General features: G+C 37.2%; 1 protein-coding gene across 4 annotated transcripts in view; it reads right to left on the reverse strand.

Moving 5' to 3' along the window:
* Positions 1 to 5,862: 5,862 nt before the first annotated feature.
* The window catches only part of ABCC4 (ATP binding cassette subfamily C member 4), a 225,002-nt gene continuing 205,602 nt past the window's right edge, over positions 5,863 to 25,262 (reverse strand). For all 4 annotated transcript variants that reach the window (XM_015590902.2, XM_025048202.1, XM_006913812.3 and 1 more), the window contains 3 exons: positions 25,044 to 25,149; positions 15,420 to 15,554; positions 5,863 to 6,578 (listed from right to left, as the gene is read on the reverse strand). In XM_015590902.2, coding sequence (XP_015446388.1) covers positions 6,471 to 6,578; positions 15,420 to 15,554; positions 25,044 to 25,149 — 349 coding nt within the window. In that variant the 3' untranslated portion in view covers positions 5,863 to 6,470. The remainder of the gene's footprint in view (positions 6,579 to 15,419; positions 15,555 to 25,043; positions 25,150 to 25,262) is intronic.

The following is a 25,262-nucleotide window of genomic DNA, read 5'->3' on the forward strand; positions in this document are numbered from 1 at the left end:
AGCTCAAGCTACATGTGGCTCACCATGCGAATTCAATACTCAAACTAGTCTCTAGCCTGTTCAACAAGATTCCACTGATCCTGAGTTTGGATGTCATGGCAATGTCAAGCAACTAAAAAGTTTCTAGCTTTCTTGAAATTTCTAGTTACGAACATTTCACGGACTCTACACTAGCCAATAGATCATATACTGCGTCACTGTCCTATTTAATCTTTGCAACAGCCCCCTAAGAAAATTACTATCCCTATCTCAATTTTACAAAGAGTTTGAAGCACGGTGTGCTTCCCAACCATAAGAGCCCACAAGCAGCAGGTAGTAGAACTCGTATCTAAATGCAGACAGCCAGTGCACATTGGAGCCAGTATGGGAACCTGGAAGACTAACTCCAGAGCTTGCGCTCCTCCCCATGTGCTTGTTTTAACTATGTATGAAGTAATAGCAGTTTGTTTTGCCATCAGATAAGGACTTTCTCAAATTTACCTTCTACAGTCTACAAACCTACCTTCACCCACCGATCTTGTTGGAAGAGGGGACCTACACCCTTTCTATTTCTTTGGATGCTCTTAGTTCATCAATCATCCCAACCAAAGCAGTTGTGCCAGGGCAGCAATCATATCCATTTTACAGATGAAGAAGCTGAGGTTCAGAGAGGTTGAGACACTTACGCAGGCATGTAACTAAAGCTATGTGCCTAGAGGGTGCCCATATCCCATTTTGTCAAGGATGGTACCGGTATAATGCCCTGGCACCCTATGCTGGTTGGTGCTTTCCTTTCACATTCGTTGGACACACACATCACTAGCAGGTGGCAGAGACAGAACTGGCATGTAGATGTGGGTGACTGGCTCTAAAATCGGGGCTTTCTGTTACCGCAGGCTACCTCTTAAAATCTCAAAATTACACAGTTTAGAAGGAAGATATTTTCTCAGTCACTCAGCGAACATTTATTGAGCTATGTGACAGACACTATGTGACAGACACTGCGCTAGATGTAATTTAAAAATGCATAGGGCACAGTTTAAATCAGGGCAGGTTACATAATTTACAGGGCTCAGTGAAAAATAGAAAAAGTAGGCCCTTTGCTTAAGAATTAAATATTTCAAGATGGTGACAACAGGACCCTTTCTGAGGGGCAGAAAGGGTATTATAGAAGTATAAGAGTGCCTAGGATGGAGAGTGATTTTAGATAGCTTCCTAGAAAAGATGAAAACAGGGCTGACCCTTGAGCATGAGGATATCTCCCATACATGGACCTCCCTCTGTTTTTCAGACCACAGGGTATTGTGGACAATCACTTACTCAGTCATTTTGACTTAAACAGTAATCACCAAGAACCTTCTGTTACCGTACATCCTACTTATCTCCCTCAGGAGCTGTGACACATACTGTGGTGGACATGGAGATGTGCTACCCAGATCTTCCTTCAAGGACTTGTTACCCCAGCTACTGCAAGTGCTGCTAGTGGTCAGCCTTCACCCACTGGCATTTCTGGGGGCACCCTACAGGCAACAACTGATCAAGGTGGAAGTATAAAGGCCTGGCCATTGGCAAGACAACCCTCATGGAACATCTTAGCTCTCAGTGGGGTCAGTTAAGTTTGTCCGGTCAGCATTCCAGCTCGATTTCTCCCTCTGCCCTCCTCTGCTTCTTCCCTCTTGATTCCACAAGTATTGGTCCCAAGGGCACTGTCTAATAAACATCCTGAACATTAAACTCAATCTGAGTCTATCTGAGAGAATCAAACTACAACACATATCAAAAAAGATTCCAGTGCTTTGGGAGGATTTTTATTTGAAAATTATTGGTTGTACACATTCTTATAACATTTATTTCTAAATCTCAAAATAGAATATACAATGGTGGAAAGGATTCTTCGTGTGTGAATGTGGTTACCCTGTGGTTTAAAATCCTCAGTTTGATAAACACATACATCACAGTTTCTGGAAATTAATCCATGAATTTATGGTGATTCTTGAGGAAACAGAACTATTTTTCAATCTCTACTTGTAAAATAATGTAGTTTTTAACTCCATTATTTTGGGAATAGAGGAATTTTTTTGACACTCATTTTCAATAAATGAACTTCTGAGAATTAGGTCATTTAGTGACTATCTAAAGTAGGTTGTCCGTAAATATGGCTTTTAGAACTTTCTTTTTTCCCCTCTTTAATTCCCGTCCTCCCCTCCCCGCCTTCCACCCCTGACCTATGGATGTTGCTGTTTCCCTTTAAGGACTGGACCTCTGAAGGCAGAGCGTCTCCTCCCACATGCTCGCGGGGTGCACCCCAGGGCCTGGTGCGCCTGGCCCACTTGGCACACTTGGGGGGCCTGGTGCGCCTGAGGGGCCTGGTCCATGGCTCCACCTGGGGAGCGAACCCAAGACGTTCTCTGTGTAAAGCAGATGTGCTAACTTCTCCCCTGTGGAGCCACCCCTAGAAGTTCTTGATTACTTTTTCACTTCCTTAGTTTTCTTCATTCCAAGTGAAAGATTCCTTTCCCTCTTCTTCCTTGTAGTCAGATATAAATTTGTCCATTCCCTGAACTACATTAGTGGAATTACAAGGAAGGTTTTTCTTGAGATATGGTATCCATAACATCATACAGTTTTTTAGGTAAGGTGTATCTTGAAAACCCCAACAGAATCAGTTATGGGATGTGACCTACATATTCAGGGGCTAAATCTGACACTTCAGGGCATCAGATTCTGAATGTCATTAAACTTTTCAGAATTAGATATGAAACAAATACTTAGGTTTGAGGAGAGGGGTTTCTACTATCTCCAAACCATTGGGGGCGGTGGGGGGTGGGGAAGACTTCTTTGATTTACATATGAAGTTAATTTGCTGATAAATTAACAGTTAACTCACCAAACTGTTACAATACTTAATAAATCTAAATCACTGCCTCACTGAATCGACTTAAGCTATTTCTTCACAAGTTAAGACACCAACCATCTATGATGTCATCAAAAGCATTTAGCATTAGACTGATTTTTATTTGTTTGCATCTCATTCATACTAATGGAGACTACAAAAATAAATAGTGCAGGAGGAAACTTTTGGAGGTGATGGATAAATTACAGCATAGATTGTGTTGGCTTCATGAGTGTATATTTATCTCCAAACTTAAAAATAAAGTTGTTTAAAAAGTAGAACCCAGAAAGTCTTTATAGTTCCTTATTTTTGTATTTATCCTAGAATTGGAGAGAGGGAGTGGGATTTATCTTGTTAAATTGGTTAGAGAAAATATAGACCTTGATCTCTCATATACTAAGAACTTCAAATGAGGCCATTTCCTATGAGCCACAAGACAACCCTTAAACACCCTCATATTTTAAGGAGAAATAACTTCCCAGATGCAGATCAGTCACTATTAGACAACTGAGCTACTGAATTTATTGATATTTGAAAAGAAAAACAGGCTAACTGTTTTTAGTTAACTTTTTTTGGTTAATTCAATTGTGACATATGACATGCAATCGAAAAGTGCAGCAAATAAGTGAAGAGCCCACCATCCTGGGCTCCAAATCATTTTAAGCACCCCCAGAAGTTCCCCCTTTATTTCTCTCAATTGCCACACCGTCCACCTTTCCAAGGTGAAGCACTGTTCTGACTTTGAACACTATAGTCATGACTATGTTTAAACTATATAAATAGAAATATTCTTTTGGGTCAGGCTTAAATTTGTGAGATTCACCTGTGTTGTTGATGTAGTTTAATTGCTTTCATTGCTGTGGAGTATTCTGTTACATCACAGTTCATTTTTCTTCTGCTGCTGCTGAGCATTTGGATTATTTCCAGTTTGGGGCTATTAGGAATTATGTTACTAGGAACATCTTTGAACGCATCTCTTGGAGCACATGTGTATATGTTTGGGGTAGAATTAATGGACCACAGGGTGTGCAGCTTGAGTAAATGCTGTCCAATTGTTATTGTTATTTTTTTAATATGCACTTTTTTATACACAGAGTAGTGTATGTTCCCACTGCTCCATTGGCACTTGATTGGTATTCTCAGCCTTTTTAATTTTAGCCTTCTAGTGGGTGTTTAGTGGTATCTCATTGTGGTTTTAATTTCCATTGCCCTGGTAACTAACAAGAGTGAGCACTTTTCCAGTTATGGGCCATTTGGATATTCTCTTTTGTGAAGTGCCTATTTAATTCTCTGTGTCCATTTCCCTAATTGGGCTGTTTTTCTTAATGAGTTTTAGGAGTTCTTTATGTTTTATGGTACTGGTTCTCAGACTTTAGTCTGCCATCAGCATCATCCCTCAGTGCTTGTTAAGACACAGATTATTGATCCCACCACCAGAGTTTCTGTAGATATGGAGTAAGACACAAGTTTCAGTAGATATAGAGTAAGACACAAGAATGTACACTTCTAATGGTTCTCAGGTGATGCTGATGCTGCTGGTCCAGGGGCCACACTTTGAGAACCAACGTCCCACAGTGTTTTGAATGTAGCAGCAATAGATGTTTCTTGTTAGTTTAGGGCAAAGTCACCTTCCTAAAAACAAAGACCTCAACTGTTTAATACTCTTCGAGTGTAGGGCATAAGCTTTCTCCTTGGAAATGGTGCAAAGGGGTTTGCTTCAATGCAACTATTTCAATCTATCTGAAATCCATCTATCTGTTTAGAATATATGGTACACCTAGTAGCTAATGGAACCAGTCGGTAATGGAAGATATTTTTTGAACTCAGGAAAACGCATTGGCTTTCAACAGCGAGAATGTGAGTCAGGAATCCCTCTAAGAACAAAAATACAGATCTCTTTGTGTAGATGAAAACTGTCATTTATTTCAATTGAATTTTGATCATTAAAAACAAAATTCTATGATGATGTTAAAACAGAAATAAAATACAAACATTTTTAATTGCCTTTAACCTTTAAAGACAACATAAACGCACACACACTCCAAATATTTTCGCTGTTTTAACAATCCTCATTATCACCAGTGTTGTCATTTCAGTCTTCTGAACTACTAACCTTGACTATTAAACAACCTACTGGTTTACTGGACTAAACATTACCCATATTATTTCTAAATATGAAGACTTCAATAGCTACATTCACTGTATTTTTATAATTTACTCTGTGTGTGCTTTTTAAGGCTTGATTCTATAAAACATCTGTTTCTCTATGCTGAGAGTCCAATACCCTGCTATATGAAGGTATGTATGTTAATATATGCAACTTGAGGGTAGTTGCACCTTATTCTGAGAGGTCATGAGAGTCTACTTAAAACCATGACAGTAAAACCTCTATAACTTAAACTCGACATACTATAGCCACCATCATCAAGAAAAACTAAAGACCCACAGGGAAATAAAGTACAGCAAGCCCTAGGAAATATTGTGGTTTGTTGATTTACTAATCAGAAAGGCCTAAACAAACTGCTATTAGTGGTTAGGAGGAAACTAACCTAGGTACGCTCATAAAAGAGAACCTTCTGGATGCATCCTAAGAACATACTATGTAATTACAGTCAATGTTTGCAATGATTTTTGGTTTTTCTCACCAACTCAGGAGTGCCTATATATGCAATTTAGAAAGGATTTTAATAAAGGCTAAACCAAAAGGCTTATAGTCAACAGAGGGGTAGCCATCAGTAAACCAGAAATCCAAATAGAACATTACTATATTTTTAGGGATTACTGTTAGCGGATTGGCCTTTTTTTGAAAATATCACCACGCTCAGTCTAAAACTGCAATGGCTCCCATGCCAAAGTCACACAAATCTAAAAGACGATAGGCGATTGCACTTGTTGCCTCATTATTAAATCACCTATAATGGCTCCTATTTTGAGAAAGCATTTTTTTCTCTTCCTTTTCTTTTAGAACATATAATTAAATTGTCTTTCTATATTCTAACTATATATCTTTTTTGGGGTGGGGGTGGGGTGTTGAGTAGCCTCTCCCTACCATAATGCCACTTATACTAAAGTATAATTTTTTTGTTTTTCCTATTAATTTTATGTGTACTATTTTAACCAGAGGCCTGTGGGAGGAAATAATGGATCCTAGTTATGTTATATAAAGTGGTGAGACAAAATGGCAACCTCACACAATTTTCAAGTAAATAGAATCTCTGATAAAAATGGAAAGTAATTTGTAATTTAGGGCTAGTAAAAAAAAATCTATTACAACTTTGCCTCATACCTTACAAAATGAGCTTTTGTTCCAGAGTCTTTTAAGGCACAAACCTGGTAGACAGCTTTAATTGGTGGCCTGCACCTCTGATTTGGATAAAGAAAAAAATACTATAACATATAAATATAAATAAAAATAAAAAGTAATTTTGGTAGAGCTTAAAATCATTGGGTGAAGTTGGAGGAGAAAATTCCAAACAAACTAACATCATGTGTATGTAAATAACTTGCTGCTAGTGTAAAAAAAAATAGAGTATAGTTTACACGGTGCAAACACTATTGGAAAAATGTCTTCGAAATAAGACTTGACATCGTAGCAGAATCACAGTGCAGTCTCAAAAATAGTTAAGGCTGAGGGCTGTCCATTGGAAGTGTTCGTAGCCACATGGCCATTCTGAGTAATATCTGGATAATTCCTTTTGAAGTACACCTGTTAAGAAAAAAAAAAAGATGGGCATAAAAAGATTTAAACTCCTCCACCCCAACGCAATGCATTTCAATGTCTACTTTTTCATGTAAAGCAAATCATATCATTAGTGGAGGCACAATTAGAAAAAGAAAACAGGGATGTATTCATTTATTCCATTACAAAAGTCGCCCCATTAAAAGCTTCCATGGGGCTGGGTTTAGTGCCAGACAACCTGTAGATCCACTTTAATTCCGATCATTCTGATTTACAGATATGTTTTATCACTACATTAAATTGATAAGCAAAATCATTTTACTGACTCAAAACCTGGAGATAAATTAAAAACAGGGTGACAAAGAGGCTGGGACATCTAGCGTCTGCATGAGGGTTTCTCATTTTCACACATAAAATGAGCACAATAGATTTGGATGTTAATATCAGGTTGTAATCCCTATATTTTATAAACTCTGACTGACAAGCATTGAAACGCAGGCGTATATGTATGAAATGTCCCAGCATTTAATTTGTGCAGCAAAGCAGTTATAGAGCCTATAGAAATGTGATCTGTGGATAGTGGGCCACAATAATGAAAAGAGAAGCAAAAGCTTTAACAATGACTCAACCAAGCAACTTCTCTAAAATGTAAGATGATACCAAATAATAGGGCAGTTCTTTGCCAAGCCTTTGAGTTCCTGAATTCTACCAATTTCTAGCTGAACTAGAAGAGATACAGGTTTTCTGATAAATGTATAATCAGAACATAAAGGAAATGAAATGCTGTCAAGTTTCTCTGTTCCACAATCATCAGTTTTTAGTAGCTGTATCGTATCTCGGTTCCTTGACAGATGCGCATAACAAAATGATATAATGTCAAGACTTGTGAGCTCTTATCACAAAATGTGTTTGGGTGAAAAAGGAGTTTAAATGTAATTTTTTTTTTTCAAAGAAGAATGTGAAAAGTTTTGTTTGATTCTTTAAAACAGAAAATGTACCATCTATCTAATGCTGACATGTGTCATGAGCTGACACGTGTCATGGATCTATAAAATGGATTTTATAAAATCTGGCTCCAAATATATTTGTGGATGCTGTCAACAAAGTTATCATGGGATATAATGGACTTCACATACGAACAAGAAAAGCACCGAGACAGCCGCCTTCGTATTAAGTGTACCTTTTCTCTTGTTACTTGCATACTTGCTATTCCAAAAACAACATTATATATGAAATACTATATATCACTTAAGGAGAAAAATAAGAAATTCTTTAATAAAGCTTGGACCCCACTGGGTGGAATCCGAGGCTATTTCCATTACAATGGTAGTATATAAAAATAAGGCCTGTATTGGGGCTAATTTCATTTCATCTCCCTCCATTTTTAAAGGTAGCCATATTTTATGTGGTTATGTACTTATATACTCCAAAAAACCTATTTCTTGATGAAACTAAAAACAGTCAAAAGAACAACTGGAAATACATTTTATTTTTTACTACTTGATAGTCCTCCCTGAAATAAGCCAGTTCCTTTCCTTATAAGCCTCAGTGTAATTTGTTTTATAAAGAAACTGTTATTAGCAACTTTTAACTAAACTAGTCTTAGTTTCATTGTTTGAAATACTTGAAACTGAAAACATGCTTCCTGTGTATAAACTCCTTGATTTGACCTTTCTTTTTCTCATCTATTGCCAGGTTTTATAATATACCCTGTCTAACAGTAGAAGTGTGAGAAGGCATCTTTTTCATAATGCAGATTATGAAGGTACTTGAGATGACTGAACACTTTTGAGCGGAGTCCTTGTGTACAGGCCAAGCACTAACCTTAGGCCATACATACAGTTCAGTGAGAATGAACGGACAAAGTCTTGAGCCAGAATTCAACATATTGGTCAATGCCTTCTGAATACAGTGCAAATAAATGTTCACCATTATCCATGCAGGGAAGTTTTTATTGCTCTATTGCATGTAATAAGATCTAATTCCATGATGGTAGCTTTATTGAGAAGCTAGAATTTAAATACTCAACTTAGTTTCAACCTGTTTTAGAGAAATTATAATGAACTCTATGGGATGGAGAAGTCCAATCTCAGCTCTCTCTCCCGGGACTCACTGCTGATGCTGGAAAAATCACTTAACCTCTCTCCAATACTGGCTGCCTCATTTGTGAAATGAGACAATGACTTAACTCATAGGAACTAATTAATGGCTATAAACTACATGTTGAAAACACGCCAAGTTAAGTGTTAGGTGTGGTTATGATGCTGCTCAGAGAAGTGGCCCCTTAGTCCATAGAAAGTAGTAGCATTACCCAGTGTGAATGATGAAAACAAAACATCTGAGAGGCCCTTTTGATTTTATCTTTACAGAACCCCAGAGTCATAGTGAAGACACCTTTAATTCAGTGAATACGGTAACACGGGAGGCAGAATAGTAGTTAAAAGATTACATAAGTTGGAGTACTAACACTAACTGGTGACTTTGAGCAATTACTTTGGCTCTTCTGCCTTGGTTTCTCCATTTGTCAAAAAGGGATAATGCCAACTCAGAATGGTAGTGAAGATCAAAGGAGACAATGCCATAATAGTTCAATTTCAGGGCATGTTCCTCTTCCCCACCTTCTCTTGGGTTTAGGCCATTATAATTTGTTTAAGGTGAGATACAAAAATAAACCCATCTTTGATGAAATCAGGAGTCATCTAAATCTCAAATGGCAAAATATCTGGAAGGGCTGCCATATGCAACTGGATCCAATGGGGCTGTAGCAAGACAGCAATCAGGGACAGTACAGTTCTCCAACTCTGGCAAATTCTAAGGTATGTCAACGAGAAATCATATAGAATTACCATCTTTCCTGAAGTGTGTATATTTGTGAGGTCCTAAGAGAAGAGAGATTCTAAAATGCAAGTAGCATTGTAACATCCCATCTCTGCAGGATACAGAGGAGTGCAGGCTAAATAAATATAAATTCTCAAATTTTCTCTCTCTTATACACATACACACACATATTCTTTCTCTGGGTCATAAGGAGCTTCTATATTAAATACAAAGAATTCCCTTTAGCCTGAAATGATATCCTAGCCACAACGATTCTGACAGACAATTGGTCTAGGGAAAACTCACTTAATTCAGTAGTAGGAATAATAATAACAACGACAACGACAACAACAACAACAACAACAACAACAACAACAATAATGTAGTCAGGATCTTTAAAATACACCAAAAAAAGTGAGAAAAAGGAACAGGATAAGTACATGATGAATGAATATTCACTGAACAGGTGAAAATTATGAAAAAATATAATGCAATACATTCAAAGAAAATGTAGTAGAATAGTCAACCCATGGACAATGGAGATCTGACAGTATAGGAAAACATGATACAGCAACAGAAGATAACCATGAGTTGACAGAGGCCAAGGGTGAAATGGAAGAGAAAAATGAAAACATCAAAGAAATGACAGTCCTATTAATGGCAGCACAAAGTAGATTATACACTGCTGAAAAATCAGAATGAAAAAACATGGAGGACAGGATTAGGAAAGCAAGCAAAATAAGTGTAAATTAAAAGATCGAGTTGAAAGTAGCTTTATAAAATAGACAAAAGACAGACAACATATACAGGATAAAGAGGAGAATCCAATAAAAAAAAAATTCGAAGATACAATTCAACTAAACTTCCAAAAATAAAAGAAGACTTGAATCTAGAGATCAAAGAGTATATGATATCCTATGAAAAACTAATTACTTTCAAAATTGAGGGGGAAAAATATTCCTTTGGGCATCCCAGAAAGATTGTTATGTCTAACTTGGCCTTAGACTTATCCATATGAATAAATCATGCCAAAACACTTTAGAGCGAAGATAACACATTACGTGAAAGAAAGAGTGACCTCAAAATTTTATAACCAGAAAATTTAGAGATGTAGCAGACAAATATTTCATATATATGGTAAGTCAAGGATTCTAATTCCAATGAATCCTCTTTTAAGATAATATAGAACATGGTTTTCCAACCTTCTCTTTTTACTGCCACCCATAATACTAACTACATTTCACTTTACATTGCAAGTCAGTATAGATTTACTATCTATATTTACCTGTACTTAAAGGAGTTTCATGAGACATTTACTATTACTGTGAAAGATACATTGTTATTTTTCTTCTATTCTATTCTTTTCTATTTCATTTCTTCAAATTCCCTGATCATGACTGACTAAATGGATTTCACAGCCCCACTTATGGATCACAACACAAAGTTTAGCCAACTAAGAGATGGAGACACTATAAATGAAAACAAGTAGAATAATAGAGGCTTAAATATTTTTAAAGATTTGAAGGTAAACAGTAGAAGGAAAACTACTGAAAACAATTAAAATTTGGTGGTGGAACAAAGAGAGGGCAAATATGTTGTTGTTTATAATGAGTCAAATAATAATAAAGAAAAAACATATTCCTAGAAGAAATGAAAGGAACATACATAAAGCAATGAGCAAAAAACCCAAAAATTACAGGCTACGAATTAAAAGGTTAAAAAAAACCCACTAAAAACTGAAAGCATGACATGACACAACTAAAATAGAACAAATCTGTAATCTCAATAAATATAAATAAATTAAATACATTTGTTTAAAAAAGGGCTAAGATTAAATCTCAGAGCTAAGCTTAACTAAATGCCATTTATGAGAGACACATCTTTAGTCTGACATTAGAAGACAATCCAAGACATACCTAACAAATGAAAAAAAAGGGAAAGCAGGGGACTCAATTTTAGTTTTGACCCAGCATGGACTTAGAGTCTATAGCATTAAATGAATCAAAGGAAAGCACCTTAAAATAGTAGAGAATAGAATTCATAGTGAAAGCATAAGACATGACTATCTGTGGACAGAAAAATCATAGCATCAAAATTATCAAAACAAAAATGACAAGAACTACAAAGTAGAACTTGTTATGATATATACTAATTCATTTCTCTAAACCAAGCCATATCAAATGGATCAAAATAAATAAAGATAGAGAGGACCTAAGTAATGTAATTAATGAAGTAGATCTAATTAAAAGTTATTGAACTCTATACTTTAATAGACAATAGTCCATCTTTTTAAATGCTGAAAGAATAACAAAAAAAAATTGCCTGTATTAATAAGTACTGCTTCTGAGTGTTAACAGTACAGGCGACATTTTTTGATCACAAGGCAATGAAAGTCAACAGTGAGGTGTAAAACAGAAAACAAACAAACCCATATTACCAGGAAGTTTTAAAAACTTCCTTTTAGAATAATTCTTGGGCCAAAGAGGAAATCAAAAGCAAAACTGCAAAATCTATATATAAAAACTTAACTATGACAAAAATACTACACACCAAAATCTATAAGATATAGCTAGAACAATAGTCAGAGAAAAGTTCACAGCCTTAAAATATTTATATTAATAAACAAAGAAAGAAAAGAAAGAAAACAAATGCATTCGAGAGGAAGCCACAACAAAATAAACCAAAGAAAGAAGGAATTAATAAAGATAAAAGCAGAAACTGATATACTGTAAAACAGAATACAAGAATTAGTAAGTAAATCTGAGAGCTCTTTCTTTGAGGGAAAAACATAAAATTCTAACCACTAACTTAATTAGAAGAGAAAATGGGGAGTAGGGCATGGAGAACACATTAATACTAAGTAGCTATTGAAAAGAGTGAGATAACTATAAGCATTGATATAATCCGATATGTAATATTAAGTGAAAAAAAATAAGGAATAGCCATAAAGGCCATATATGTACAAGTTCTTGTTGCACAGAATATATCAACTGAACAGTCAAAAATGGGAAAGATACTACAGGAGTGGTACAGTGACTTCCTTTTTATTTATAAATTAAAAAAAAACTATTAAAAACAGTACAGTTGTTGACTTTTGTAGCATTAAATGTATTATTTGTTAAAAACCATTGAAATAAATTTTATTTATTTATTAGTAGCTAAGTCTTTTGTAGCATTAAATGTATTATTTGTTAAAAACCATTGAAATAAATTTTATTTATTTATTAGTAGCTAAGTCTCTAAAGCTACTTAGAACTTTAGATACTTTTTTGGTTATTCAGAAGAAAGAATTCAATTGATAGCCTTTTAAAAAATCCAACTTTTATCAGCAATAGGTAGAATTTTTTTTTTATATTTGTGAAATGCTCTATATCCTTCAAAGCACTTAAGCATATACTCTCTCATCTGATCCTTGTAACAACAGTGTAAAGAAGCTGAGTAGTGCTGTAGTGCCTGCACTACAGGTAAGGACTCTGAGACCGAGAGACCTTGGGTGACATGTAAGTCCATGTGGCTGCTAAGTGCTTCTTCCACCTATTGGAAATGGTGCAGGCTCCTAGAATCTAGGATATTAAGATTTTGTAATTTTTGGGTTGCATCTGGTAATTTCACGAATAGATGAAACAGCACCTCTGTTATGCATGTGGAACAAAGCAACTTCTAAAACCTCAATTAAGTTTGCTTCATCATGGAGTAGAATGAATAATGGGCATTTATCCTTTGTTACGGGCTGAATTGTGTACCTCAAAATTTATATGTAGAAGTACTAACCCTCTAATACTTCAGAATGTAATTGGATTTAGAGATAGGGTCAGTCAAGTTAAAATGAGGTCATATGGTGGACCTTGATCTAATATGACTGGTGTCCTTATAAGAGAACATTAGGATACAGACATACACAGAGGGAGGACCATGTGAAGACAAAGAGAGAGGAGGTGGCTATTTATAAGCCAAGAAGAGAGGCCTTAGAGGAAACCAGTCCTGCCCACACCTTGAGCTCAGAATTCTAGCCTCCAGAACTATGAGGCGATAAATTTGTCATTTAAGCCACCAATTCTGTGGAACTTCGTTATGGCAACCATAGCAATTAATGTACTCTTCAACTTTATGTCTCTAAAAAGTACTTTCTCTACTATTTCATGGATCATCTAAAACGGTCAATTGCAGAGTGACTCAGCTAGCCTGCACCAACATTATCAGAAAAGCAACTACATGGTCAAGAAAACGTGACTTGGAAGTACCTCTTCCCGGATGTTTTCTTTTCAAACGAATGAATTTTAATCTGTTAGAGTAAAAAGCTTGTTGACTTAGCTAATCCTCCCAGTGTTACAGTTTTGAATGATGCACTGATATCTATCGGATGCTTGCACATTTAAAATTTGACAATCTGACAATTTGTTCTCCTAAGAGCACTAAGTGTATACAGAAATAATGTCAAAAAGATCTTCAGCCGGAATGAGAATAGAGATATGTATTCCCTTATGACTTTCCATAGGGGTGACCTAGGCCTCTGGTAGGATCAAAATCCAAGAGTGATGATCTGCCACTGTGTAAACTTAAGGGACTGGCCCCACTGTGAACACCACATGAAATAAGGAGCAGCAGTACGTAGTACGTGAACACCACATGAAACAAGGACACAGTACGTAGTACCTAGGGTGGCACCCAGCAATTCATTTTCTGCTCTCCATTGACCAGCTCTGTGACCTTAGGTGAGCCCTTGATCCAATCTCTTCATCATCCATAAAGGGGGATAAAAAAGAACTACCACGAGGATTAAGTGAAATCATATATGTGACAACCATGTAAGATAAATTATAAAGAACTACACAAATGTAATTTACCACTAATATTGTTAAATTAGGTACAAGATTACTGGACCAGGAAATCATGAAGATTCCTAATTCTATGACCTATGTGCTTTTTATGTGTATTTAAAATATTACACAATTCAATTTACAGTTAAAATATGAGAAATACAAAAATATATAAAAAGGGAAAACATGCCCATAATTATAATGCCCAGATATAAACAGTTTTGATGCGGAGCCTCACCACATACTGTTGGAGGTCTCATTCCACCTATGCCATGCCTCTCCAGTGGCAAGAACGCCAGACTTTCCTTCTTTCCCTCCATCTTTCCATCAATCTAACTCTCATTTTGTTCCAGAAAGAATAACAGGTAGCTGCACGACACTGGCTAAGTCCCTTAAACCTGACCTCAGTTTGCACATCTGTAGAATAAGATACTCCATCACCACTGTTTTAAGATATCATATAATCTAAATGTTATTAATTGAGCACCTTTCTCATTCCATACAGTGTTAAATTCTCATACATCATCTCCATGAAAATGCTTTGTAACTTTCAAGCACCTTCACACTATAACATTAAGGTATTATTAATTCTCGATTTGTCCTGATGACAATTTTATCTTCTAGACGGCAGATAAAGCATAGAGGGAATAAGTGTACCTAATTCTAAACAACAGAGAATTAGGGGGAAACCTACGGAGAAAGTCGCAGCATCATGTAGGTGTTTTCCTTACAAATTATAAAACAGAAAACAAAAAGAATCTACACATTTCCCTGGTAGATCTTCCTAGACTCAATGAACAACATTCTACATTTTTTCCCTCAAACTCTCAAATTTCCTGGATGTACCTTGACAGCATTTGCATCTCAAATGTGCTGAGCACCAATCAGAATGAAATCCAATGGATCTGCAAAATGCGAGTATTCTGCGCTCTACGAGACTCTGAGCACATAGAGTACAAATGTATGAAAAGTCCAATCTGAAATCTCTTAGGCACACATGCTTGCACACGTGAGCATGAACACATCCTACACCCCACCCCACCACGTCTGCTGATTTTTAGCAGACCTGACTTCAGCCTGGGACGTGTTGTTAAGACCCAGTCGTGAAGCTTTGTGTCTGGAGGTTTGTAATTGAAAAGGGCACAGAGTGCTTGTTACCATTTCCCTGGAGCCAGGTTGTGAGGAGCGAGCTGTTGAGATGAACTTTAATTATAACTCTTTGTGGCGCGCTCACCTGTTTTGCTATTTCAGTGAGGGCAGCAGCTTCTGCCTTGCCCAGTTGTTGCACCATCTTGTAAAATAGGCTGTCTTTATTTTGCAGCAAAACATATGGCTCATCATATTCTTTCAGTCTTCCTGAATCCAAAACCTGTTAATCAGCAGAAGGAAACCCATTAGCACACAATGTTCTGCAGTAACATATTATAACTCAGACAATATTTTGGAAAGGGGCGGAAGAGGGAGAATAGAGAGACTCTATTTGGGTGGTAGTCCTGGCTGGTGTTTAAATGGTTTGATTACCCTGTTTTACTAGGCAGACAAAGGCCTAACCCGACCTTTTATTATTATAATGTTATAGGAAAGGAAGAAAACGAAAGTTTTAAACTATGATTATGGGCACTCAGCAGTCCTGCGGTATTTTATATTCTGCCAAGGGCATTCTGCGTTGTTATAATTCATTAGTGCTTTAGCTCTCAGACTCTGAGCTTTGAAGACTATTTATACATACGTTCAGAGTTGGGAAATTTCTTGATTTAAGAAAATCAAACCTAATTTATCTAAAAAGTAGGAGGATGTCATACAAACCAGATGGCAGTAACCTGACAGCAAATTAGTTACTGAGCTCGTTTGACAGAATAGCAATATTTAGAAAAGAAGTAAACGCTTCTGAAATTTCTTAAGAGTCCTAGATTATGTCACCTGGTAAGAGGGACAATATCCTTGTCAGAGAGATTAAGGTGCATCTTGAAGTTGGCTTTGGTTATAGTTTATTATTCTGAGAGTGAAAGGCTACCCAAAAGAGTTGCTACCTAAGCAGCTTTAGCATAATTGTTCTGCACTGAAGAAATCTCTAGAAAACCAATTTTCTCTTTGGATAAGACTAAAGAAACAATTAAGAAACTGAGCTCCAAATTCCAGTGATCACAGCCCGCACAGCATACGGGCAGCCCAATCTGAATCGCTGAGGATCTGAATATCTGTTTTCACAATTATCTTTCCTTGCTTCTTTTTCTCTCTTCAGCTGCCTGCCTTCCAGCCTTTTTATTGCTCATTAATATGTCCACTGGAAATTGAAAGGGAGAGAAAGGGGCTCTTAACTCTGCATTTCTACTTATTAGTGGCTTCGGAGGGAGAAAAAAAAAGTCTGAAACAATTGGCTTAAATGATGTACCTAGGCAAACAGTTCTGATATTAAGTGGTACTTAGTTCTTCATTTAGGCCATATTTACAGTAAATTTATCTTAACAGAATATGCTGAAAATCTAAGCAGGACACAGGTTGTTTTTCCACATCTAGGTATTACAGTTAATTCTGTCCCCTGGTATTGAATTGGAAACATTTATTAAGTCTTTTATAGAGAGCATTTACATGTTAATCTTTTGTTTACTACTATGAATCACTGCTAAGGGCAGCTTTCTCAAAAGAGTTGAAGAATAATTGAATCTGTCATATCCACATAATAATTAAAATGTCCTATAATTTGGCATGACAATTTAGATGCCCCAAATGTGTAATTTTACTTAAGCATAGCATTATAAAGCACAAGCACTCCTGATGGTGAAGAAGAAAAAAAAAATGCGATTTTAAAATATAGGTCTTTCTCATGCTAAAGGCTAAGTAAATAAGTGAATCAAATTACTTCATACAATGAAAAACTTTATATTCTGCAAAAGCAACAAGTAAATTTTTTAAAATCACCACTTCAGAGTTAGTGAAAAAGGGGTTCTCTGACTATAAAGCCTTTACATAATTTTTAATGGAAGTATTACTAATAGTTTGTCCTTGTCCAACTTTTTATTTATTCGAATTTGAATGAATAGTAAATCTTCCCATTTTCTCACATATTGTCTGAAAACACATGAATGCCACTGAGATGAGAAGTTCTCAGAATTGACTGGAATCTGAAAAAGCAGAGCCAGGAAAAAATGAATGCTCTTAAAAAACAATAGGATAAACAATATAAATGACAGAAATATTATTTTGGTCAAAATATTTTGAGCCTTATATGTATTAGTAATTTAATACTTATGCATTAAATTTTATAAGGGGAGTTTTCAATTTGAGGTGTGTGAGACAGAACTGTGATGATTTGTTACATTGCTTGATAATTTATTAGAAGTTAAATTTTAACTTATGTAAGATAACTTTAAAATGCAAAATAAATATATCTCTTTAATACTCTTGTGACATGCATTAAAATAAAATACGGTATCTTAAAATGAACTACATTAGTATAGCCCCAAATAAATGAATTTACAAGGTTTGAGAGATGAGATGCCTTGACATACAAATGCCATGTAACAAAGAGTATAGCTACTATAAGATCAACAAAATCACCCCATAGTGAAAATAACAGTCTTCTGAATTTGAAAAGGAAAATAAAAATAGTTATGTTGAGCACTCACTCTGCCACATGCTTTATAGTCATCGCTGTTAATCCTCAAGATAGAGTAGACAAACACAGTACATAATATCCATCCATCTATCCATCCATCCATCCATCCATCCATCCATCCATCCATCCATCCATCCATCCATCCAACTAGTACTATTACCAAAGCACCATTCTAAGGATGGGAGATTCAAAGATGAGCAAGATAGCTATCCATCCATCCATCCATCCATCCATCCATCCATCCATCCATCCATCCATCCAACTAGTAAGTATTAAGTTAGTACCTATTACCAAAGCACCATTCTAAGGATGGGAGATTCAAAGATGAGCAAGATAGAGTCTAACGAGAAGCTCAGAGCCAGAGATGAAGACTGAGGTACAGTTAAGTTAAATAACTTGGCCAAGGCTGTAGAATCAGTAGATGGAAGAGCTGGGATTCGACCTCAGGTCTGAACCTGTAATCTTTCCTCTCCATGTGAGTACCCAGAAGAAGACACTGTTTATTATCAGAAGGAAAATAAGGGAGATGAGAACTTTAACATTCAATTTTTTAAGATACCTTTCCATATGGATAACTTATATTAACTTTGTATAATTTAAGAGAATATGCCTATAAACAGAAACATTTCCCCTATCTGCTGTCCACTGCAATTTTATTATACTCAGGCTAAAATTATTTACTGTGTCTGGTATATAGTCACAGAAAAAGAAAACCAATTTTATTAAACTATCAGGATTAATAAAGAGCAAGTAACACATGGCCAAAACACATTTGAGGAAAATTTAAGAAAACTTTCATTAATTCTTGAATTTATTCAGCTAACGTTTACTGCATACTTAACTACATTCATGTCATTATGCTAGATGCTGTGGAAAGGGCAGAGGTATGTAAGTCCTAGCCCCTGCCTTTAAAGGAGCCTATACCAAAGGACAGAGAAAAAAATCAAGTGTCTATAATGCAAGAAAAAAAGCCCAACAAAGAGGAAGTTAGCAGTAGAAGAGATGACTTCTGGCCAGAGGTTCTGAGGATGAACTTCAAGGAGAGTGAGCAGTGAACTGGGCCTTGAAGGTGGATAGACTTGAACATATAGAAATGGGGAGGGTGGGTGGATAGTGGTCATTCCAGATACAGGGAACAACATGGGCCAAGAAGACAACATAGGCCAACATGGAAGTGAGCTTGTCATCTCCTTAAGGGTAGGGTTATGTGGCACCTCCAGGTCTTGGCATTATATGTGACACATAACAGGCACCCAAAACATGCTGGCTGAAGGTTAAATACAAAAGAAACTAAAGTCAGGGCATGACTGGGTGACTGCCCACTGGCATAGTCTGGCAAGATGACAGGGTAAGATCAAGGGGAGAAAGAGTTAAGCTGGCTAAGATTAGGGATTAGAGGATGAGTGATACAGACTTGAAGGACCACGTGCCTCAGGTTGATGGCTGTGGGCAAGAGGGAGAGGAAAAGTGAGGGAGAGACAGACCAGGGTAGGGGATGGAGGCTTGAAACTCATTTATACCAAACATTGGAAAAGAGGAAAAAGAGAAGGCGCAGTCGGAGAGGAATCAGTCCCGGGAGGAGCAAGAGCGCAGTGCTGCAGACTCAGTCGCCGGGTGCTACAAGAGCTGCGCTGGGATGTGGACTGAAAAAAAGGTGAGGAATAGCATTTTAACCGCTTAGCCTGCACATTTACTGGTTTGACCAAAAAGTCTATTTGTTTTTTTTTTTCTTCCAGACAAATTGTTCTTTATTGTGGGAGATGTGGCAACTTCAAGGAAGGTTAACAGCCCAGCGGGGCACAACCCCAGCCAGCTGGCAGTCAGGGTTGGTCTGGGTGCCACCTGCCCCATTTTCCATCTCTCTCAGTCTGTCAATCGACAGATTCTGCATTGAACCTGAGGTCAAAATGTCTAGATTTTTAAGAACAAGTAAACATAAAGCGACTCCCAATTTTCCTTTCATACATATCAGTGGGTATAATCTTGAATTTTTATTTTAGTATCTTTTTATCTATAAGAAAAGCCTCCTGGAATCTCCTGCTGTGCCCCAACTTTTCCTATAATCCATGTTAAACTAGGAACTAAACCACACATTCGAGTCGGAGTGAGAGCATTCCCTCGGCCCCAGGATCTCTCCAGGAATGTCACCCCCTCAAAGCTTGCCGCTCTCTAGTAGGTTAAGGAAAAATACACTACGTTGAATAATAAGTCAGTCAGTTACATAAGCTCAATGAAGATGTGCTTATCAGGCCTGTGTATCTGCAAACAATCCGGGTAGTTGTCCTAGATATAAAAATTAAATGGACCTATTACAAAATAATTTAATCCATTTTAATTGCCAGGATGCCATCAGTGACAGTGGGGTGGCTGCAGGGAGAGGTGGGGACAGTTCAGGGTGGAGGTAAAGAGATGCCTGGAACAGCTTTCAATATGGTGACCAGCAATAAAGGGAGATTCCACTGAACATTAAGTAGAGTGGGGAGGAGCAAGATCTGTGTTTCAGATGTCTGCTTTCGGCTGCCAGGTGACAGAGGGGCACAGGAACAGTTATCCAACCTTGGAAGCCAGGTCTCTCGATTGGTAAAATGGGTGCCTGCGATTTTCTCTGTGGCAAAAATTACTCAAAATCCTTTCTTAGGTCTTGAAGTGGTAAATCATTCTTCTCATCTGGGTGGATGAAGACTAGGTCACAGTGACCTCCACAGCTGCTCCCCCAAAGCTCCTGCTATTGTAAGTCTGTAACCCCCCTCCCGCGCCCGTAAAGTATTTCTTCTTCCAAATTGTGCTATCTTCATATTAGTTTTTTTCTCCCTCTGAAAATATGAATGAAATCTCTTGGCCTATTTTTGAAGGAGCTTTTCTCAAATACTCTAATTGTGGCTATGTAGGCTTATTAAAGGAAAGTTCCATGACGATTAAAACTAGAATTTAAATAAAACTAGTTAGCCCTGAGTTCTTTTTGTGCTTTTCTGTGTGGAATGTTAAAATAGTTTCTAGTTTTGATTTCTCTGGGAAAAACTCTACTAAAAAGATATTTGAGTTTAGGAAGAAAGGTAAAGATTATAAAACCATAAGGATAAAACAGAAGAAGTGGAATCTGAGTTTCTTAGCCTTGGTTACGGGTCTCCAGAATTCATTCCCAAAGAATTCTCTAACTGCTGACAGTGAAAGCACTGAAAACAGGAAATAATGTTGTTAGCAGCTGCAGATTTTCACATGCTTCTTTTGCTCCACTACTAGGGAGAATCCGGGGTGTTATAAACTCGAGTGTGCAGGGATTGGAGGAAAAAGCTGTGCCATTGGCTGGAAACAGGTCACAAGTAACCAGTTAATCCTAAAAACTACAGGGAAGAAGCTGTCTTTAATGCAGAGATATGGTGAGTATTAGGCAAAAGAGGATTTCTAAAGCGTCTGTCTTACTCCACTGTTTTGTAGCAACTGAGCGAATGAGGAAGATTAAATTAGCTGTCATTACAACTACATCATGTTTAATAAAGTTAAAATTGAGAGAACATCTTTGTAAAATAGAATTCTAAGCCTAACACATTAATGACACTTAATGAACCAAAACTGGGTAAATCCCTTTGGAGAGCCAGCACATAAACAAAGCTATTAATTAGGTCACAGTTGTTTCCCAACAAGGCTTTTGTTTGATTTACTTACAGTAAACAAAACCATATTCATCCGTCTTTGTGCAGAAGTATTCACCAGTGCAACAAAATGTAATTATTACACCTTAAGCATTTGCAATTACACGACTTTATGATGACAACACTGTTGGTTATGCCCTTCATTAGCATCCGTCACTTCCCCAGCCACTCCCTAGGCTGGCCACTCGCCCTCTGGAGCATTAGGCTTTGTGGCTGATTGACTTGTCTTTATGTCCTTAAAGCTTTCAGAATAACAGAATAGACAAATCACTTGTTTTCTGCAAAGGAAACAGGTATTTCTATAGCAAGCAAGGAAAAAAAATTGCTTCAAAAATCAAAGGTTTGAGAAAGAACATTATTTACGGTGTTTTGCCAAATTGAAAGCCATTTGGTTATCAGAAGCTCTAGAATAAAATATGAAGTTTACACCTGGGGTATAACTCAACTCTGAAGCTAGGAAATGTATTATGTCTCTTGAGTGCCCTGAGATCTAATCCTGCCATTCTCTATAAAGATGTCAGCAACAGAAACCAGCTCTGACCGAGATGTAAATAAGTGGCCAAGTTTACATCTCTTGGTGGGACCTTCCTGTGACATCACCGTAGGACATCTCCAGGGTGTCCTACAATGAAGGTCTTTCACGACTGGGTGGGGTTGGGAGCGGGAAGGGTAGCTCCATGGTGAAATGCAAGGTCTACCACAAAAAACAAGGTCAGTCATCGCAAAGGTAACATGCTCTAAAGAGAACCTTTGCATTTTCCTTCTCCCAATCAACTTCTCCCTCAGTCTTCCCCATTCATCCAGATGCTCTGATCCTACACCTAGAAGCCAGCACTGACTCCTCTCTCTCCCCTCATATCCCACATTCAATCCAACACATAGTCTGCTTGGCTCTACTTGGTTATCTACCCCAAGTCCAATCATCTCACCATATCCACAGCTAGCACTTCAGTCTAAGCCACCAACATCTGGCGAGAGAGAGGGCACAACTGGAAAAGCGAGAGTGAATATTGGAAAACTGAGAGATTATCAATGTAGTTTTAACTATAAAGGAAAGGGTAAGAGCAAAGTGGAACAAGGCTAGAATGGCGGGAGAGGCTGGGCTATAAATTACGTTGTAAAATCATGTTAAGGATTTGAACAAAGAAACTGATCAGGAGAGAAAAATTTGAGGCTCTCAAAATTTACTAGAAGATGCTGGTTAAGTATAGCATTAAACGAATGAATACATTCTGATAATGGCAACAAAACTGGTTAAGAGGATACTCATGAACTAGATGTTTGGGTCTGTGGGTCAAGTGCTGATGGATAAGATTTAGGAGTAATTAGTTAACAAGTCTGCCAAATTCTGTCTTTCCTTGCTGTTTCCCCAACTGACCATACATTCCAAGGGAACAGTATTTCTAAGTATTATATCATAAAAGGAAGCTTCTACCATCAATATTGTAATATCAAATACCAAAAATAAATCTATATGGTACATTTAGGAGCAAAGATTTTTTTTTGACGACACCTCCAACTAGGCTGGAGATGAAGCCGTCTTTCTGCTGCTGCGTCTAAAGCCTGACAAAATGCTTGAAACAGGTAAACTTCATAGCAGCACTTATTTATTGGAAACAGTCTGCAAAATACAATGCTAGAGATGAGAACAACAAAGTGATAGGTAAAAAGTAGGAATGAAAGGTTATTTTCCAATTACCATTCAAGAACACAAAATGAAGGACAAAGGATGCTTGATGCTAAACAAGGTTTCTGAAGTCTAATAAGAGTCACTGTCCTATAATCTTGGAATGTCACAAGGTCATTCACAAAAGTTTGCTGGAATGGCCTGCTTCTTGCTGCAATGTTCTAGTCCAGATGTCTAGCAGCACTGGGGAGTGACAAGGCTAAAGGCGCTGCTTCAATGCTGACAGTCTGGTATCTTCTCAATGTGATGATCCCACCTGATGATGCATGTGCATGTGAAGTAGGGTGGGAGGTAATATTCCAGAAACCACCCAAGAAGTCAAAAGAGACGGCTCCATCACCATTGTGCATAAGGAAGTTTGAACATTCATGATCATTTATTACTGATGGTTTAACTGTTTTGTATGAACCATAAAATTCACTGGTTAACTCCATCTGTTGCCTCTTATGCACTAAACAAGCCTTCTTTATCTATTTACTTCTTCATTACTAATTAATCAGAACATCACTAGATACTGTGATGCCTAGTGACAACAGTTAGCATCCGTAAGATGGATGAAAATCTGTCCATGGCCACAGGCTGGGCTTAGCCTGAAAATAACTTCCATTCTTTGGGCTTATCTGCAGCCAAAGATTTTTCATTTGAGGAATGATTTCCTTTTCATTTTATAAAACCACATTCTAAGATTTATTGAAACCGAGCAATTAATAGAGAATAAAAGAGAAAGTGAGAAAGAAAGAGAAAGAGGAAGAGAGCAAAGGAAGGAAGGGAAGAAGGAATAAAGAGAAGGAAGGAAAAGGCTGAATTACTAAGGAAGAAAGAATCAATCAAACTTGGACGAAGATACTAGATATATCGGAGACCAAAGCTTGGAAACTGCCATGTGTGCGGTACTCACTTCTATTGTGTAAGAGACTTGCTGGTTATTTATCTACAGTCTCTCAGCCCCAGATCTACCTTTGTTTCTATACTCTCATTTGTGATCTAAATCTGGGTCTCTACCACATTTCAGAAGCCCTTTGGCCAGCTGGCTTTTTGTTAGGTTTTTCCAGTAGGGGGCACCAGAAGCAGACTGAAGGTGGGACGCAGAACAAATGGTCTACCTGGTTTCTGTCACTTGTGCCAGCATCATGCCAGCAGTGGAAACTGGTTCCAGCCTCCAGTCTCTGTTAACGCATTGAGAACCAGCCTCGTCATCCTCCCTTCACAAAGATGACAGCAGCTGGGCAGAGGCCCTCCCTGGAGGTCTGAGCATTGACACTTTAGGGGCTCTCCTAGAGATCCTAGGTCTGGAGCTGTATCTAGGGAACAGTAGCTGCTTCCTAAAATTACTACTCCAGTGTTTCCTTTCACTCTTCCAGTCCTCCACTTCGTATGTAAAGAATTTCCTATATTAAACCTGTCTGTTGAAATACTTTGTTTTTCTGACTAGGCCCTTTCTTCTCATTGACTCCCCTCTGAAATACATCTTGTGAACATCCCAATAGCTGATAAATTCTGCAACCTTTCCCAACAACCTCCTGGTAGTCTAAATGAAAGGCTGCATTTTTGATTAAGAGAATCCAAAAATGCTAAAACAACTGTGATGCAGTAAAAATGACTATGTTTTACCGCTCTGTAATATGAAGCCATATCTTGCTTTGGAATATTTTTATGGTTGGCCATCTTAAAGAAAAATGAAAATTTAAATAAGATTTTTAGGATGAAAATATGAAATTATTGGATATATTATTTAATAGCACATTCTGAACGTGTAATTAAGTATTTGAGTTACTGTCAGGAATGAGAAGAAAAAGTAACAAAACATTAACTTTTTACAGGCTTCTATCAAGCTTAATGAGAAAAGATAAATTAAAAATTGAACATGAATGGAAACAACTGGAATTCCACAGGTAAGAGTCTTACCATAATCTTGTCACTGTCGATAATGGTGTTCAACCTGTGTGCAATGGTGAGTACAGTGCACTGGGCAAATTTCTCACGAATTTTCTTTTGTATTAACTCATCAGTTCTGGAATCGAAGAAGTTGAATTTAGCTCAGTAAAGCAACTTAAGACTTAAAAAGACCATATGATATTTTTATAATGTTTTTAAAAATCAACACTTTACGCATGGTCTTGTTCT

The sequence above is a fragment of the Pteropus alecto genome, unplaced genomic scaffold (genome assembly GCF_000325575.1).
Source record: "Pteropus alecto unplaced genomic scaffold, ASM32557v1 scaffold72, whole genome shotgun sequence".
NCBI classification, from domain to species: domain Eukaryota; kingdom Metazoa; phylum Chordata; class Mammalia; order Chiroptera; family Pteropodidae; genus Pteropus; species Pteropus alecto.